Raw genomic sequence first — 18,068 nt, forward strand, 5'->3', positions numbered from 1 at the left:
TCTCCCATACCCACACCTGAGAGACTATCTGGGAATGGGAAAGGAAAACTTGCAAAAACTCTCTAGTAAGTCCTGGCAAGTGCAGTGTTCGGCTCGCTGGAATGCTGGGCGCCGGGCTCGCCTCCGCAAATTCCGTGCAACCCTGTGACTCTGGCACCCGTGCGGGTGTGCTGTGACTACGCGACCTCGCTTCCGTTGGTGCCCTGTCATCTGCACTGGATAAACTTTGTAATCGATCATTTCGTTCAAAATATGTAGTATGCACTCAAAATTAGACTCGTTCCTGTACATGAACTCTAAAACGGCAAACATGAAGCAGAACGAAGTACCTGTCGAGGAGATCCTGAACTCCCTCCTTATCAGCAATGGCCAGTCGATCACGAAGACCGAGGCGCGCGTGTGCATTCTCGACCGCATCGCTCGTGTAAAAAAATGTCCAAGATCACTCAGCGCATACAGTACCGATCTCGCTTCGAGGACATGCGAGATAGGCAACTTTGATTTCGAAGAGCTGTATTGCTTATCTTGGGCTCCTCTGACCTGCCTGGATTAGCACAAGTTTGGGCGGTAGTTGTAGCGCGTCACGGTACGGCCGTTCAGAGGCTGCACCGGGCGAGCGTTGTTACCGTCGTCCGTGATGTGGTACTCCACCAAGTCCTGGTGAAGACGGGCGAAGTCGGTGGAAGAGATCTGGATCGGTGTCTGCACCACCCACCAGTCGGCAGTCTCATCGCAACCCGGAGTAGTGAGGCTGCCAGGGTAGTTGTAGATGCCGCCGGTCTTGCTGGCCTTCTTGATAAGGTTCGAGTACGATTCCCTGTTGAATAGTAGCACACGAGTATTAGCACAAGTTATCGCTATAACCGAACAACAGGACTTCTTACAGCTCCACAATAATGGCCTCGTTTTCGGTGTGAGCAGTCGAATTGACAGTTTCCAGAGCGCCTAGAACCGGTGCCAGCCAGGCATCCGACGTGGGAGAAATATCCAGGAAGATGCCGACCACCAATAGGGCCGAGCCATCGCTGCCCTTGTGCACGAAGTGGATCTCGCCGTCGTGAGCCTTGCCGTCAACGGTGTGCTCCGACGGGGCGTGCAGGTGAAACTGCGCCATTTTGTAGCTCGCGTTGTTCACCGAAGCGACGCAGTTGCCTGGTTAATGCATCAACAACAACATATCATGTTACGACAGTCCCGTCAATGAGATAAGTACTCTTCGCGACGCTCACCTCCAATGACGTCCACCTCGAGCGGTTCGTGCGGCTCCGTCAGGTTGTACTGTGAGCATTGGCCACTAAATATGAGAGGGCTCTTCTTGCCATTGCCCGAATTGGTGACCGTCTTGATGTCGATGGGCGACTGGCGCACACCGCCGCATGCCTCCCACTGCTCGGCCCACTTGGACGTGTGCAACATGCTGGCATCGTTGGCGCGGTATCCCCAAACAGGGCCCGTCGCCACGTCGGCAGACACGGTCAGAGCACTGACAGCGATGGTAGCGGAAACCGAGGCGAAGAACTTCATTTTGCCAGAACGCAATCGGATCGGAGTCGAAGAGGGCGAGGCGAGGTACTGCGTTGAGCGCTAGTTGATGAATGAAGAGCCACCAATGAGCGCGATGCGGGACACAAGCCAGGAGCACATTCCGGATCGGGTGCGATGCGTAGGATTGCAGAGGCGGAAGTTGGGGTGATGTCCTGTCGTTCGAACAAGCTGGAAGCAGACATATGTAGATCGGCCGCCACCATCGGTTGAGTGAAACGGCTTTCTGGTTCCCGCCGTTTGTTGCTCGTTCAATTTAACAATGCTACAACGCGACACATGCAGTCGGCGTTTAGGCATGAGCTTCCGATTTTTATCAACTGACCCCACCTTTCCGAACCTTAGCAAGGGAAAATATGTCTAACGTTGAATGTAGCATCGAGATCGACAGTACATGTACGGCAGCGGACAGGGTGAGCTTCACCCGGTTCTCCCGAATATCGTCTGGCGCTCGAGGGCATCTTTTATTATTAATTTTTTTGATATCGCAACAGGTCCACAGGAGAACTGCAACAGCACGCAAGTATAGGGTTGCCATAGATTATGCTATCATACTCTACAGCGCTCAGTACAGACGAGCACGGCACGTGGGATTATTCGTTCACGAGCACGGCACGTGGGATTATTCGTTGGTGTTCAATTTTGTTCGTTGGGAAACCGCGTGCGAAATACATACAGTACCCCATATGCTACTGCAGCACATGTTACTAAAATTAATCACTGAATACGTAGTCGCATTAAATTTGTACGTATTGCCCTCCCCCCAAAAAATACAGAGACCACCGGCTATAGTAGCGCCGGTTATAAGAGAAAATCGACTATTAGAGCGCTTCAGTGAGATCCCAAATCATGACTATAGTAAAATCAAGTCACACCGGCTATTAGGCTGTAAGAGTGTAAGAGAGCTCCCCCGCCAAACCAAAACTGCACATTGTAAGAGAGAGGAGTGGGGGACACGTGGGTCATTTTTAAACACGAACAGGAGTACAACAATGGTCTCATCGCGCCAGCACCTCACTATCTACAAAAAGAACAAACTCCGTCGCGTGGAACCCTTTTTAGGAGGCGACAATTCGACACTGCTTCATAGTCGGATTGTGTCAACGAGCATGAGCGCTAGGTTGGAGCGCGACAGTGAACCGACTGCCACGTAGAGAAACGGAGCTTGGAGATCTAGAACTGCTGATATATAAATTAGATTTATTGGATCCGTTCTGTTGAAGATGCTGTTGAGAACAACCCAGAGAGAGAGAGAAAACACAAGCGAGCAGTCTTCAAGTGAGAGCAAGAGTGACGGTGTTGTCGGGGAGGAACAACCGTTTTCGCACGGCGAGGCACTAGAAGGGGCGCAAAAGCTCCAGATATACATGTTTGCCCACGGAATGCGGGACAGCAGCATACAGAACGTTGTTAACACCACCAGGAGAATGGCAATCACCTCTAAGTGCTCATCTCGTACTTCCATGCGAAATAGTAGTTTGAATGTTAAATTATAGGTTTTTGCTATGCGGAATAGTAGTTTATATGTTAAATGATAGGTTTCTTCTTATAGTAGCTATAGATCTATAACGTTAAGAGAGCTTGGGGAGTTGGTAACCAAACACCTCCACTATAGCCGGTGGGGCAATATCTTGGACGAGCAGCCACTCCGTGGAGTGGTCCGCCCTGCCAACCCACACCCCGTTGTAGGAGAGTTGGGTGGGCTGGAGGCCCCAAGTGCCGAAAAATGCCCCATAGTGTAATGAGGGGTATCAGAACCCGGTTCCGAAATGGGTCGGATAGCCACAGCCTCAAGCCTGGTGTGTGGGTTCTGGTGGCTTAAATCTCCACTATAGCCGGTGGTCTCTGTACACACACAACCCTGCCTGTGCTCGACAACCCTAAACCTTGATCAGCGCGTAGGAATTCACACACTACGTGATACCGTAAAACACACATACGGAGAACTTCAGCTAGAGTGAAGGAAGCAATAGCGAAGATGACCCTTAAAATACGATATCGATATGCTTGCTGGGATTTATAATGTTGCACTCCTCAAAACGCAATCCAATGGCCTTGTCGGGTGTTTACACTGACAATTGGCCTGAGAACCTTATGTTGTCCAGATGTTTTGGTGATTATTAGCTAATGCTATCTTGGTATTTGGATTACAGATGTGCTAGCCATAATTGAGCCCTTTCCCCAAATTTTTGAGCTCTCGAGGACCGTACTTTCAAGGTATTAATATGATATCGTGTATAAGGAGTTTGAATTCGGCAAATCTGACCGCAAAATCGGAATCTACGGCGAAATTTACCCCTTATATCTAAATATCGTAACTGGAAAGTCATCATATTCTAGAAGAAACATGAGGCCAAAATTTGGTTTGGAGCTCGAGGTTAAGGAGCTCGAAGTACCAAAAATAGTCATTAGTGTAAATGGGTAGCACAAATTAAGGTCCAATCAAAATTTGGTCCATGAAGATATTGTTGCCTCGGGTAACTAACACTCAATGACTGGGGCGAAGCGGCGCAAGCGCGCTGCTCTAAGTGCAAGAAGGTGATCACTTCGCCGCATTGACCAGGTGTTCACTACACCGTATTCGCCTTAGCCTCCTCGAATGATTCAAATTCTGATTCAGGTAGCGCCAGTATCTCGAAGTGTGGTTCATGTTGAGAGGTCATTTTGAACAACGAGGAGAGTACTGGACACCCTCTAGCAAAATGCGATGAAGCTTTCGCGCAAATTGGGATGTGCAACACTGAATTAGGCACTTTCTTTTCGATTTATTTGTAGTCAACGCATGTACACACTGGTCCTGGGAGGCCAGCTTGCTGGTTTACCAGCCTCACGAACTTTAATGAGAATAACGCCATGCAATGGTGTAGTGGTTTAGCCGCACACGCTTTTATCTAGCACAGCATTCGCGTTAAGAAGCACGAATACTTGATTCTAAGTACGGGCATCTAATGCAGCTGCTTTGCAGCCGCAATTTCTGCCCAGTTATTCGCAATTAAATTTGAATCAACAACTTCAATTTCATCACATACCCTCACATTCACTCTCACTGACTATACCCCTTCCAGTTCCATCATCGTCGTGAGCAACAGTAGCGATGTGCAACCATAGCGAAGTCGTATTAAGTGATTTGGTGTTTGTTGTCGATCTCTATACTGCATTTGACGCTGTGAAATCCCTAAACCAAGCTGCGCTCCGACATTTCCAAGATCCTTTTCTCGAAGCCACCGCTGCTAGAACGACAAACTTGGCGGTATTTTTGTATTAGCATTGGGGTGCTGCATCAGAGTTTGAAACATATCTTACGAGCCAATTTCATTTTGTATAGCTCTAGCCTGCTCTACAACCTGCACAATGGCAGCCTCCCACACCATAGTATCGCCTCTAGTTTTAATAACACGACAGGTTCGCGACATCACGAGAGAAAAAAATGGTCTCCCAGCCAAGGTGCAACAACTTTGATTAATGTCTATTGGCTACGTTTTTATCATGTTGCACAGCAATATGTAGCGGGAACTCTTTTACTGTTTATAACCTACTCAGCAATGACCAAATTTTAGTGGGACCTTAATTTGTGCTACACATGTACACTAATGACTATTTTTGGTACCTCGAGCTCCGTAACCTCGAGCTCCATAGATTTTCTTGGCCACTACAATAATAAGGATACCGTATTGTGTTATCAGCAGAACTACCACAGTGCAAGCTAGCAAGTTACTACAGAGCAAGTAACTACATGTAGCTCTTCGGCGAGCCCTCCTCCATGGTCTGTTGATAGATTGGCTGAAAACTCCAGGCAAGTACGACTGCTGGAACCGCCACAATTCATTTGCTTGTGAAGATGCTGTTTGGAAAACAGGAGCGTGGGGCCGTATGGGCTAAAATCCGCCGCGGTGAGCAGCAATGGGAGGACGCCAATACGTGGCTAACGAACTCGGGTTTGTTTGATGAGGTGAGATTGACGATGGAATACAGGCCATCGTCAACAAGCCGTGTCCGAGATACGACCGGGTCTCGCTCGTGTTCCGCAATGTTCGTAGCTGCGAAGAAATACTGGTCGAAGGTGGGTCGGAGGATGACTCAGCTAGTCTCTCTAATCGTTGTAGTAGAGACCAAGGAAGCTGCTGGGAAGAAGTATTGTGTTGAGGATGAGGAAGACCAGAACTGCCAAGAACTGTTCAAGTGCGAGCTCGAAGCTAAGCGCAAGTGCAGTCTGGTGTCACATCGGTGATGTTGAGATCTGTTTGCGCACGAGTTCATGAACCCAAAGATTCGTGGACGCAGGCGTCGACCCCAAGGTTGTTGACGATGTCCTGCCTCCTCCATGGTGGTTGTGAACGGTGCTGCAAGAGGCCACACAAAGAAGCAAAAAGTATTGTAGCATCTACGCGGTGGTTTGCGGATCCGAGCTGGTTGGCTGTTGTAATTGCTCAAGTGACTTCGATACTTCGAAGTATTGTATTTTGGCTGCTCTAGTTCTGGTGTTTTGTGTGAACATGGGATTGCAGACAGAGTGGCAAGTAATTGTACGTGTGTTCAGCGACAACGCCCCTCATCAACACGAAGTCGACTTCAACTGCGCTTCATCAATGCATCCAAGCAGACTCGCGAAGCCTGTAGGTTAGCTTCGACTCGAAATTCGAGAAGGTCGAAGTGGCCGCGCACAATCTCTTCAACCGTTGACGGGCCTGCTCGAGTGCAAATCATCGCTCGCTCGACCTGCACGGATGACAAACCACCGTAAGCGTACATGGTACGCACCAAACCAGCCACACCACCTTGCACGTCGCAGGCTGCAGCACCGTGAGCGAACATGTACGCTGCAGCACGACAGCTCCCGATTGAGAGCAGCACTTCTTGAAACTATTGTAGCTCTTTTTCACTAGCCTTGCACTCGAAGGCTTCGAGTCGAAGATGAGTGGATTCTTTCTAGCTTGCATACGTTGACCTGCGTGTTTACACGGGCCAGGCGAGCCTGTCAATACAGCCGCCGCAACCATTCTGCGGCTCATGCACCAAGGTATCCACACGCTCGTTGCTTATTCTGACCGTCAGTCCTACGTGTACCAGTCCTACGCATTCCTAGCATACCCAACGCCAGTCAACGCTTGTCACAGCTTTTTTCTGTGCCGCGTCAGCCTCCCATTTTTATCTTCCCCCACCGCATAAACTGCTCATTCACCAGTTCACCTCGCGCAGCACAAGTCGAACCACCACAACCATGAGCAAGGCCGAGGGCGTCATCCAGGCGGGCAACCTGTACCGCAAGCGCTGCGGCCTGCTGGCCAAGCTTACGGGCGGCAAGCAGCTCGTGTACGTGGAGGCCAACGACAAGCAGAAGAACGTGAAGCTCTTCGAGTCCGAGTCCAACAAGGCCTCCCCCCTGGCCACCGTGGACCTGTCGGCCGACGCCACCGTCGAGTTCGACGCGTCCATGACGCACGGCGTCAAGCTGGCCAACCCCAAGGCCACGGAGGTCTTCGCGGCCGAGAGCAAGGAGAAGCAGGAGGAGTGGCTCAACTCGTTCATCAACGCCGGCGCGCAGTACCGCGAGGTGTTCAACGTGGAGGACACGGCCAAGATCAAGTCGTTCTACGAGCTCAAGGACTTCGACATGGCCGGCAACGAGGTGTCAATGGCCAAGTACAAGGGCAAGGTGGTGCTGGCCGTGAACGTGTCGAGCAAGTGCGGGCTGACGCCCACGAACTACCCGGAGCTGCAGGAGCTGTACGCCAAGTACAAGGACGAGGGTCTGGAGGTGCTGGCGTTCCCGTGCAACCAGTTCGCGGGCCAGGAGCCTGGCACGCACGAGGAGATCATGGAGTTCGTGAAGCAGTACAACGTGACCTTCCCGTTCTTCGAGAAGCATGATGTGAACGGCGCGACGGCTCGGCCAGTGTTCACGTACCTGAAAACGAAGCTGCCCGGATCGTTCGGCGACTTCGTGAAGTGGAACTTCACCAAGTTCCTCGTGGACCGCAACGGCCAGCCGTACAAGCGATTCGCGCCGAAGGACCGTCCGCTGTCGTTCGAGGAGGACATCAAGACGCTGTTGGCGCAGAAGGCCACGGAAGAGTAAAGCTTGAGCTGGCTGTGCACAGTTAAGTCGCACCTATAACTAGCCTCGTTAAGAAGAAAAAAATTGTTTATTGGCAACTAACTGGTTGAAGTTATTTCGAACGGATCTATATCGCTCGGCCAAAGCTCAACACGAACACAAGTTCATGGCGCTAGCCCTCAGTCGAGTTGCGCTTTTCATTGTCTAATAAGGATATTTTGGCTCTACTGGTACCGTAATGCAAACTGTAGCTTACGAGGAAAGCGATAACGCTGGAAGCGCGCTGAGTGGCCCACTCAGAGTGGGTGCATTCTGATTCTGGGCCGCCAACCTGGACCGTCAAAGCACACTGCGCCCTGCTCACCAGTTCGCTGAACATGATGTGTGTGTGTGTTGGCGCCTACAAAGTTCCGAGCTCGAACTTCGAGTCGAAGTCTCTGCAGCCTTACTTCCTGCCTGGTCGGAGAGCGCCTTAGAGTCCAATCGACATGGTCTCCAGGCTGGAGTCGCCAACCTTACTATACGCGGTACACTCGCGATCCGCCTGGCATATCCAGATGCGTGACATGTGCAAACTGGCTAAAACCAAAGGCGCATCCCGCCGACATGGTGTACGCTTCCAAAGCGACACCCAAGGCGACACTTTGGGCTTCGCGCTATGAGATTCACAGCTCGACGGTAATGGCAGCTTGGCGTCGCGAAGGCTCTTTGGCCGCTCGCAAGTCGCACTTGGCTACATTATAGCGAAGATGCAGCAACATGGTCGCACGATCGTGGCCAATTCAACTGCTGAGATCGATTTTCGGCCAATCGCGGCGCGCGCGAACATCAACTCACGTGCATGTCTGTGCGCATCACCGCCACCTGGGGAAGCGAGAAAGAGGCCGCGCCCACCTCGCCATTCCACGTCGAGGCCCGCAGAGGCACTCTCCACCCGCGCGCGCATGACCTCGGACGGCTGTGCCTCTCTGCTGCTGCTGGCGCTCAGCTGGCTCAGCGTGAGCGTCGGCGTCCAAGCGCTCGCCCTCGATGGTACGTGCGGCGTCACCGCGTCAACTGGCAGCGCGAAAGGGAACGAAGGGATCACTTATCACCGCCTCTCATCCCCCAGTGCCAGGCCTCAAGGCGGCGCTCGAGGCTGCGTGCCCCTACATGTACCTCGGTTGTGCGGTAGGTGCAAGTGAAGCCCCGGCGACCGACGGCCAGTTCCCGTCCGAGATGCCGCTGTTGCTGGACGGAGAGACGATCGAGCGCAAGTGTACGTACGCGGCCGAGGGTCTGAGGAGGGCGTTGGCTCAGGGGATTAATGTGGTGTGGTGTTGGTGTGTGTGTGTGTGGAGTAGACCCCGCATTCCCGCACGCGCCGCTGCTGGTGGCGGCTGGGACGAGCGACGCCGTGGTGCTGCGCTGGCGTAGCTTCGAGACGCTGCTGTGGCCCGTGCAGCGCTTCGTGCTGCAGCGATACCCGGACGGCGACAACCAGCCGCAGTGGAGCACCCTACTAGACAGCAACGCGTTGCAGTTCGTGGACCTGGACGTCCAGCCTGGACAGAAGTACGCCTACCGCGTGCAGGCCATCTGCAGTGACAACGTGTCGAGCGCGTACGACTACCATTGGACACAGGTGGACGGCGCCCACGGCGGTAGCACCTCCGTGTGCCGCACGTCGGCTGCGCTACTGGGCTCTGTCGGCACGCTCAACGCTGAGGGGATTCGCTCGCTTGGACTCATCTTTGCGTGCTTCTTGACTGTCTATGGACTCATGCGTGCCAGCGTCATGGGCGTTCAGGGAAGCCAGTCTCGCAGTTACCGCCTCAAGAGGATTAAGAAATCCACGTCGGAGGTTGTGGCCCCCGCCGTCAGCGTGTCTACTGGACAGGGAGTCACGATGATGCCGCGACGGTCGTCGACGTCGACGTCCAGCTCGTCTCCGTCCATTGAGGTTGATCCGAGCCAGCGCGACAGCATGTTCGATGCCGCGCCCTCCAACACAGCTGCGTTATCCGGAGCCTTGACTCGGGCGCACAGCAGCACTGACGCCATGCAGACGCCTCTCCCAGCCACGTTCCGACCGATGTCGCGGTCCATCGGCGCGATCGAAGAAAATGCCACGTCGTGCCAGCACTGTGGCAAGCGCTTCGGGCTCTTCCGGAAGCGGTATATGTGCGATATCTGTCACTCCGTGTCGCTGTGCCGCAAGTGCGGCTACCAAGCTTCCGTCGACAGCTTTGCCAACGCCAGAACCGGCATGCAGATGAACTCAGTCGGCAGCTCTAGAAACGCTGGCGGCCGCGGCATGGGTCGACGCCGCTCGAGCCTCAGCCAGCAGCAACAGAAGAAGCTCAAGATCCGAACCATCTGCAGAAACTGTTGTGACGATATGTACCGCTACTCGACCCACGCAAGCGTGAGGCCGTCGTACGCTCCGAGCGCCTAGTAGTTTAATGACTATGAATTATGTTGAACTTGTGGAGCTGTAGCAACGCACAACTTTCAGTCACCAGCTCTCAGGCCTGTAGGATAGCGCTGTGGAAATAACAGGTCTCCCTTGATGAAAGTCTTAGTATGGGTAGCTGCTCGGTTTTCAAAGCCACAAGCTTACGATCACCGCGAGCTTACAGGACGTTCCAGCAAGTACGAAGTGATGGCCGCGGGAATCGCTCAACCAGTTCGAGGTCCACCGAGGCACGGAATGACCATTGACGAACAGCACCAGCTTGGCGGGAGGATTGCAAGAACGATAGACTCGGGATGCTCGGCAATGCTCAGGCACTCAAGTAGACTGCTGGACAAGACCTCCGATCCACTCCGAGCTCGAGATCTGCATAACAACACGAGCATCGCCAATGCAGTCAAGGAGTTCCTCTCGACGTTCTTGGCGATGGTAGTCTTGGCCGCCAATGGCGGGTCGTGACAAGAGCGACAACAAGAGTGACAGGCGCGCGCATGAGCTTCTTCAGCCAAGACAAGGCCCACCGGCAGTTCTCGAGCCGTCTGTCATAGCGTGAAGTAACAATCCTCCGTCCTCGAGCCCGTTTCGCTGCAAGTCCGGGCAATTGCAGTTGAGCAAAACTGTCGTGCTTCAACCTTCTCGCGCTTGGCAATCTCGGATAGGGCATTGCCCGCCGAGCAGCCGAGAAGCACTCCGGCGTAGCAATCGCCAGTCTGGGTCAGCTGGCCTGTCGTGCCACAATCACCTCCAGAAGCTCGCCTTAGGAGCAAACGACACGCAGCGGGAATCGATTTTCGCTAAAGTGATGCCGACATGTGGCTAATCTTCGGCCCGAGTCGCGCGAGCGCCCACATCGCGCTCGGGGCGCGCCGAGGCGACCACGACACCCTGCGCAGGCTGGTCGTGCTGCCGCCGCGTTGCCAGTGCCCCGAGAATGCGAGCGCGTAGTCTCGCTCTCACTGAAAGTCTCAGCAGGAGGGCTGCAGCTTCCATCGCATGTTGAAGTTGCCAGCTGGCATCAAAACGCTCGCTGGGGACCGCAGATCCAGCGCGATGGGGGCGCCTGGCCTAGAGCTACAATCGGCAAGCTGCGCCCGCGCGCTCTCTGGTTTATTCCTCGGCCTGGGCGCCGCCGGCAAATGCGTAGCCAGCGAGCGAGTCGTTATGTCGTTCAACGACATTGGTGCATGTACAGGGGGTGGGCTCCATCTCACCGACTTGATGGTGCGCGTTGTGACGCCGACAAGGACCGAGATCTCAACCGGCACCAAGAACATCATCGTCAAGAACGCCGAGGAGCTGTTCTAGCCAGATAAAAACCAAGCGGTACTGCCTTCATCGTGAACTCCACGGTGCAAGAGGATAGGTAGTTTCTTACCTTGCCACCGTGGGGAGCGGGCCCCGCTCCACCGCAGCCTGCGGGACGTGTGTGTCGACGACGATTGACAGCCGACTTATTTGGTTGCCGCGCGCCGATTGGTCCGTGGGCGTTCAGCAGCATTTATGCAACATGGCTGCAAGAATGTCACAGGGTACCTGGTTTCCACCTGCAACAACGGATAATATACCTGTCATATCGATAAAACCTGTGACTTCGGATTTTCTCATGAGTTGCGCAGAGCGGCTCTTCTCTATAGAAAGCGACCTCTGGAGCTTTGATGGGTTGTTTCACGTTGAAGCGAGGTTTTCCTTGGAGCGAGCGAGTTCATTCCGCAATTTGCGAGCAAGTGCGTCGACCCAAGACACCAGCAAGAAGAAGACCCAAGCATGGCTGAACTGCAAGGCCGCGTATTCGCCCGCCAGGCGGCGTTCAACGCCCTCGCCGAGGACCTGCGCGAGCAGGCGGCGTCGGCGCAGACGCTGCTCACAGAGAAGAAGGCCGAGGTGTTCACGGCGCACCACTCGGCGCTCGCAAAGGTGCCGCAGAGCGTGCGCGGCAAGGAGCTCGTGGACTTCCTCGAGAAGTGGCTCACGCCCGAGTCGAAGGAGGAGGAGACTGAGACCCCCGCTGAGCCCGAGAAGAAGGAGGATGAGGAGGCCGCCGCCGCCGAGGAAGAGAAGGAGGAGGCCCCCAAGGCTGAGGAGGAGGCTCCCAAGACCGAGGAAGAGGCCCCAAAGGCTGAGGAGGAAGCCCCAAAGGAGGAGGCTGAGGCTGCCAAGGAGGAGGAAGCCCCTAAGACGGAAGAAGCCCCCAAGGAGGAGAAGAAGAAGGAAAAGAAGGAGAAGAAGGTGGCGGAGCCGTCGCCCTACCGCCTCCGTGCCAAGGAGGTGGCTGAGGCACTGGTGCTGTCGGGCTTCATTACGTCCTACAAGGACCGCGTCAAGAACTACCTGGCCGAGGCCCCGAAGGAGTACGTGACGGACAGCGAGCTGTTCGTGCCGCTGCCCGAAGCCATCACCGAGTCCAAGGACACGACGGTGTGGAACGTCGTGGACGGTGCCATATACGCGTCGCAGCTCAAGCGCAAGGCCGGCGTGTTTTCGGCCTTCACGCAGGGCAAGGACGTGTACGTCGTGGCCAACGAGAAGACGAACAAGATCTACTTCTTCGAGTCCGACGTGGCGCGCGTGGTCCTGGCGGAGTACGCCGCTGCTGATGGCTTCGTCCAGTTCGATAACGCCCACTTCCAGTTTGGTGTGAAGCTCGTGTACGGCGACAAGTTCGAGCTACTGAATCTCGTGACCAAGGAGGGCCAGGAGGCATTCCTCAACACGCTACTGAACGTTGGCGTGCAGTATCGCGAGGTGTACAACCTGGCTGCTGAGGAGGCCACGTCCTTCTACGAGCTCAAGGACTTTGACATGGACAAGAAGGAAGTGAGCATGGAGGAGTACAAGGGCAAGGTGGTACTGGTGGTGAACGTCTCGAGCAAGTGCGGGCTGACCCCCACGAACTACCCAGAGCTGCAGCAGCTGTACGAGAAGTACCAGGAGGAAGGCCTGGTCGTGCTTGGTTTCCCGTGCAACCAGTTCAAGAGCCAGGAGCCGGGCACCCACGAGGAGATTATCGAGTTTGTCAAGCAGTACAACGTGACCTTCCCGCTGTTCGAGAAGCACGACGTGAACGGCTCGAATGCTCGCCCGATCTTCACGTACCTGAAGGCGAAGCTGCCCGGCACGTTCGGCAACTACATCAAGTGGAACTTCACCAAGTTCCTGGTGGACCGCAACGGTCAGCCGTTCAAGCGCTACGCGCCGACGGATCTTCCGCTGTCCTTCGAGGAGGACATCAAGGAGCTGCTGGCGAAGGCGCCTGAGCCGGAAAAGACGGAGGAGGAGCCTAAGGAAGCGGAGGAGGTAACCTCCGCCAAGTCCGAGGAGGAGGCGACGACCGAGAAGAAGGATGAGTCCGCTACTACCGAGAAGAAGGACGAGGCCGTCACGACCGAGGAGTCGACGGAGACGAAGGAAGTGGCTACCGAGGAGGTGGTGACCAAGGAGGAGGCGGTCACGACGGAAAACGTCACGGTTGCTGTGGCCGCGCCCTAAGCAGACCGTGCCGGCGAGTCGTCCTCGCCTCACTCATCGGCGCCACAGGATTCCACGTTGGCATGCTATCTCTTGCTGCACCGAAGCGTAGCTTATTCATCGATTTTTATTGGCACTTTTTGTAATAGCAAAGTTTGAGATTGCACCTTATTCCTTGTTCTGTGCAAAGTTGCCCTTGAAAAGGCAACTTGCAGAGAGTGTTGGTCACAACTTCAACTTGTCCCGGTTGTCGTTCATGTTGAAGCCCCATTCACGTCAGGTTTAACTGAACCTGAAAAAAAGCGAAAGGGGCCATTGCCGATTCTCCTCAATCACCCATTTCCGAGGATGAGCGCGGCGCAAAGCATGATAACCCTTGCCAGGAGCGCTCGAGAAGCGGAGCGGGTTGAGCGGGAGCGCTTTGAGAGGGAGCCATCGTTTGTGACTGCGATTTCACCGCCGTCGGCTGCATCCAAGACTGCGGGCGCCGCTGGGCCGTGTTGGTCAACTGGAATCGCAGTGGACGGACGTGTGTTCCGCCGGCTGCAGCGCTTCCACCGGAGCTTAAAGCACAGTCTGACATGGTCGCCACGTACTTGTTGGCGCCAAGAGTTCGTCGCAAGGTATTTGAGCAGCGGAAGCACTGGTGGCAGCACCCATTGCACTTGTCGAAAGCTGGACTGGGCACCTTTGTGCGCGGCCGCAAGCTACTGAGGGCCATCTTGGGGTATCTCCTGCTGTCTCACGCGGCAAACAACTCGCTCCGCGATGCACAGCAGCTCGCTGAAGGGCTTGTGCTCAGTGGATTCTTGTCACCAGTGCATGAGGCACCAGAAGCCGACGAGGAACTACTGTGTGAGCTGTACGTGTCGGATGACGACTACTACGAGCTTGTAGCTCCTGGAGCGACAGCGATTGTCCCGACGTCTAATGTGGTAGCCTCAGCCACGGTTGATAATGGCTCCGCGAGCTCTTTGCCGGGTGCCGTCGTTTTGCCAGTTCAACCGCAGCAATCGACTACAACCCTCCCGAAGCCGTCGCGACAAGCTCAAAACGCGCTATCTGTCTGGTCGGTGACTGACGGCGCGACTTGCGTAGGTTTCATACAGCGGCGATCCGGACGAAAGCACATGCGGAGCTTGCTCGGTGTCACGTCCAAGCCCAAAAACTGCTACGGTGTTGTGAACAAGACGAAGCGCCATTCGCTCTTACTGTTCGAGACGGACGTAGCTCGACGCGAGCTCGTGCGAGTGGATCTCCCCGCGGCGACCGTGGAGTACGATGCGGCAGCTGATCCTTCGTGCTTTGGTCTGAAGATTTGCGATGCTGGTGGCCATCGTGATGGCATCAAAGGCAGCGACGACACCGTCGAAATCATCGTCTTGAAAAGCAAAGCTGAGCAAGAGCAGTGGCTGCTAGCGCTGTTGGATGCTGGTGCCGCGTTCCTGGAAACCCACCCTGCGATTCTTTCATTCGCCTCGTCAACTGCATCGCTGTACTCACTGCGCGACACGGACGCGACAGGCAAACCCTTCTGCCTGTCGGAGCTGCGTGGTCACGTGGCGCTGCTGACAAACGTGACCAGCGGTTCGTGTAACACCAACGCGGAGCAGCTTCTGGAACTTGCGGAGCTGTCGAAGAAGTACCAAGATGCTGGGCTGAAGGTGGTGGCGTTCCCTAGCGCACAGTTTGGTGACGCTGAATTTGACGCCGGCGAGGAACTTGTGGAGCATTTCCAGGAGCTGTTCGGGGTTCGCTTCCCGGTTCTGGCCACGCGCGACGTGAACGGCCCGAACGCGCGCGATGCGCTGCTTTTCTGCAAGAAACGACTCCCAGGAAGTGCCAAATCTGCAGCGAACGCACTCATCGAAAACAACTTCGTCAAGTTCCTTGTGGATCGCGATGGTCGGCTGGTCAAGCGCTACGCGCCCAACGACCTACCTTTGAGCATGGAGACTGACATCCAGGGGCTGTTGCAGGCGACACCGACGCCGAAGACCACGACCGCGACCTGATCATCATCTCCGAGAGGTGATGTAGCTTCATGCAGCGAGTCGGTCGACGTTTGCAAATGCAGTTTTTTGCTGGAGTTTGTGGGGGAAGATGCATTATGTTATTTAATAACCCGCGCAGTCGCTTGTCATGCGTGCTGCGCTGCTGTCCAGGATACGAACGCTAGCTGACTCGCGTTGGTGCATGCGTTAACGCAGCCGATGCGCTCTGTTCCGGCCGCTGCAAAACTGCACACGAGCCTCGCCACCGGACGAAAGGCGCGCCGTGCAAAGTCATCTATAGGCGCTGGGCGTTCCGTTCCGCCCGGTGTGGAGGTGGCGATGCAGCGCTGTATCACGGGCTTGAATGGCTCGGAGGACTCTAAAACAGCGCTCTAGTCGAGGAAGACCTTCTTGTAGGCGGCGTTGAGCTGCTCCACGACCAGCAGCACGATCATGGCGTTGGGCGCGCAGCGCGTGTAGTAGGTCCAGTAGCCGCGCCAGAGCTTGGAGGGGCCCTCCTTGGTAACGATCTGCTTGAAGCAATCGGTCACGCCCGAGTACGGGTTCTTGCCCGTGGCCGGGTCCACCTTCATGTTCATGAGCCGCGACTTGACCAGGTCGAAGGGCAGCGACGTGAAGGCGCAGGCGAAGCCCGACACGGCGCTGGCGCCCATGTTGGTGGCGAAGCCGTGGCCGTACTGGGCCGCGATCATCTCCTTGGCCTGGTCGTACGAGGCCATCATGCCGAGGTTCATGGCGGCGCCGCGCGCCACGAGCGGGATGCTGCCGCGCCAGAGCGTGGCGACGCCCTCGGAGCCGGCGATCTTGAAGATGGCGTCGAACACGTTCTTGTAGCCGCGCTTCTCGCCGGCCTTGGCCAGCGTGTCGGCCTGCATGCGCACGAGCGCCACGTCCATGGGGCAGCCCAGCGTGGCGGCGATGCCGCCCGTGACGATGGCCGACGCCGACTTGACGGCCAGCGGCAGCGACGCGCTCTCGCCGTTGGCGACGCGGCGCGCGATCATCTTGTCGGAGAAGGCGCGGTGCATGCCGAGGCGGGCCGTGCCGTAGACCATCTGGCGTGCCACGGCGGCCGACAGGCCGGCGTACAGGCCGGAGACGCCCTCCTTGGCCACGACGGAGCGGGCCACGCCCAGGCCCGTGACGTTGGAGCCCGTCTGGCCGGCCAGCTGCAGGTGCACCTTGACCAGGTCGATGGGGTGGATGGCCACGGCGGCGAACACGGCCGCCGAGCCGCCGCAGATGTAGGGCTGCGCGGCCAGCGCGATTGGGGACTTGGCGGGCGTCGCGGACATGAGAGAACGGAGAGGTGAGCTGCTCGAGGAGGTTTCGGGAATGGGGTGGTCGGCGTCGACGTCGGCGGTGGATCAGAGCCACAGTGCGAAGTACCGTGCCCCCCTGCTGGATTGAGTAGGCGTAGGGCTCGTTGACACTCGCGTAACTTGCGCTCAATATGGGCCGAGTGGATGTGAAACACATGGCGCTCCACCAAGCAGAAATGGCAACTTGTATCGGAATAAACAGGGGATGTGGTGCGGAAGTGCAAAACTATTCATGAGCCCCTAAACAGCCCAGAATGGATTCAGCATATTTGGAGGGGCATCGATAGACGCAGGTTTCCACACCAGGAACAGGACGTCGAGGTGCATGTTTGCTCAAATGCCTGTGCTGGAGTACTCGACACTGCTGCTTCGCTCGACTCGAAATGCGCTTTTTGCACGCGGGATTTGCCGCGCCGCTAGCGATACTCGCCTCCATTCGTGGCGTGGCTCTTGTGCCTCCTCCTGAAAAAGTAGATAGCTCTCCGCTCTTTGCTGCCACGCCAAAAATCCGAGCGCCGCCGCCAACAACAACCCGCAGTCTGCGACCAAGCAGCGGAGCGTTCCGACGGGATGGGGAGGCTGGCAGCGCCAGCGATTCGTGGCGCTCGCCGTTGTCGAGCGGTGCTGCTTGGGGCGCAGCAGCAAAAACGTGTCTTGCCCGGCGGTTCTTTAGCGAGCTGCTCGCTCGATTGGGAGGCGCAGCGACGGGCTGGTGGGCCCAACGATGATTGCTATGGTCTCGGCCGGCGCCGGTGTGGAGCGAGATCGCCGGCGCCGGATTGGGAGGACGCTGCGACAGAGCGGGTTGGTCCTTCGCGGGCAGCTGGGGACATTTGCAGCGCGCAGCAGTCCACGATTGCACACTGCGGCCGTCCAAGATCGTTGACAATCGCGCGCTTGATGGTCCCCAACGCTGGCCAGCACCGTGCTGAGCACGGGCTCTTGTCTCGCTGGGTCGTCGCTGTTGTCGCTGACAGCGGCGCACCTGATTCCTGCAGGACGCGCAGTGAAATGCTCGATGCGCAAGTCGCGTTGAAGTTTGAGCGCAGCCACGAGAACCTGCCGCTTGCTTGAAGTAGTCGCGCCACGAGAATAAGCCCTTCCTACATTTGCGACCAGTGGACGCTCGCCGGATGCGTCCAGCTATCTTCCTTGGGATTGCTCTGTGAAAGCGTGACAGACGCTAAGAGGTGAGCTACAATGTTAACCTAGCA

At 56.0% G+C, this 18,068-nt stretch overlaps 6 protein-coding genes across 6 annotated transcripts; 4 read left to right on the forward strand and 2 right to left on the reverse strand.

Annotated features, from left to right (window-relative positions):
- Window positions 1–549: 549 nt before the first annotated feature.
- On the reverse strand, window positions 550–1,524 carry IUM83_07868 (putative carbonic anhydrase; the record flags this gene model as incomplete). Its single annotated transcript, XM_067932199.1, has 3 exons — window positions 550–817; window positions 885–1,152; window positions 1,230–1,524. The coding sequence occupies 3 exons, from the start codon at window positions 1,522–1,524 to the stop codon at window positions 550–552; spliced, it is 831 nt and encodes a 276-aa protein (XP_067782918.1).
- A 5,236-nt stretch (window positions 1,525–6,760) lies between these two features.
- Window positions 6,761–7,618, forward strand: IUM83_07869 (putative phospholipid hydroperoxide glutathione peroxidase; the record flags this gene model as incomplete). The annotated part of the gene is made up of 1 exon (XM_067932200.1): window positions 6,761–7,618. The coding sequence occupies one exon, from the start codon at window positions 6,761–6,763 to the stop codon at window positions 7,616–7,618; it is 858 nt and encodes a 285-aa protein (XP_067783090.1).
- Window positions 7,619–8,541: 923 nt separating this feature from the next.
- Window positions 8,542–10,034, forward strand: IUM83_07870 (Phospholipid hydroperoxide glutathione peroxidase; the record flags this gene model as incomplete). The annotated part of the gene is made up of 3 exons (XM_067932201.1): window positions 8,542–8,629; window positions 8,709–8,855; window positions 8,941–10,034. 3 exons carry the CDS (start codon window positions 8,542–8,544, stop codon window positions 10,032–10,034), a joined length of 1,329 nt encoding a protein of 442 aa, XP_067782947.1.
- A 1,782-nt stretch (window positions 10,035–11,816) lies between these two features.
- Window positions 11,817–13,538, forward strand: IUM83_07871 (Glutathione peroxidase; the record flags this gene model as incomplete). Its single annotated transcript, XM_067932202.1, has 1 exon — window positions 11,817–13,538. One exon carries the CDS (start codon window positions 11,817–11,819, stop codon window positions 13,536–13,538), a length of 1,722 nt encoding a protein of 573 aa, XP_067783139.1.
- A 1,109-nt stretch (window positions 13,539–14,647) lies between these two features.
- Window positions 14,648–15,532, forward strand: IUM83_07872 (glutathione peroxidase; the record flags this gene model as incomplete). Its single annotated transcript, XM_067932203.1, has 1 exon — window positions 14,648–15,532. The coding sequence occupies one exon, from the start codon at window positions 14,648–14,650 to the stop codon at window positions 15,530–15,532; it is 885 nt and encodes a 294-aa protein (XP_067782943.1).
- A 371-nt stretch (window positions 15,533–15,903) lies between these two features.
- IUM83_07873 (Mitochondrial 2-oxoglutarate/malate carrier protein) lies at window positions 15,904–16,827 on the reverse strand (the record flags this gene model as incomplete). Its single annotated transcript, XM_067932204.1, has 1 exon — window positions 15,904–16,827. One exon carries the CDS (start codon window positions 16,825–16,827, stop codon window positions 15,904–15,906), a length of 924 nt encoding a protein of 307 aa, XP_067782944.1.
- Between the last annotated feature and the right edge of the window lie 1,241 nt (window positions 16,828–18,068).

This window comes from Phytophthora cinnamomi (assembly GCF_018691715.1).
Source record: "Phytophthora cinnamomi strain GKB4 chromosome Unknown Contig102, whole genome shotgun sequence".
Taxonomy (NCBI): domain Eukaryota; phylum Oomycota; class Peronosporomycetes; order Peronosporales; family Peronosporaceae; genus Phytophthora; species Phytophthora cinnamomi.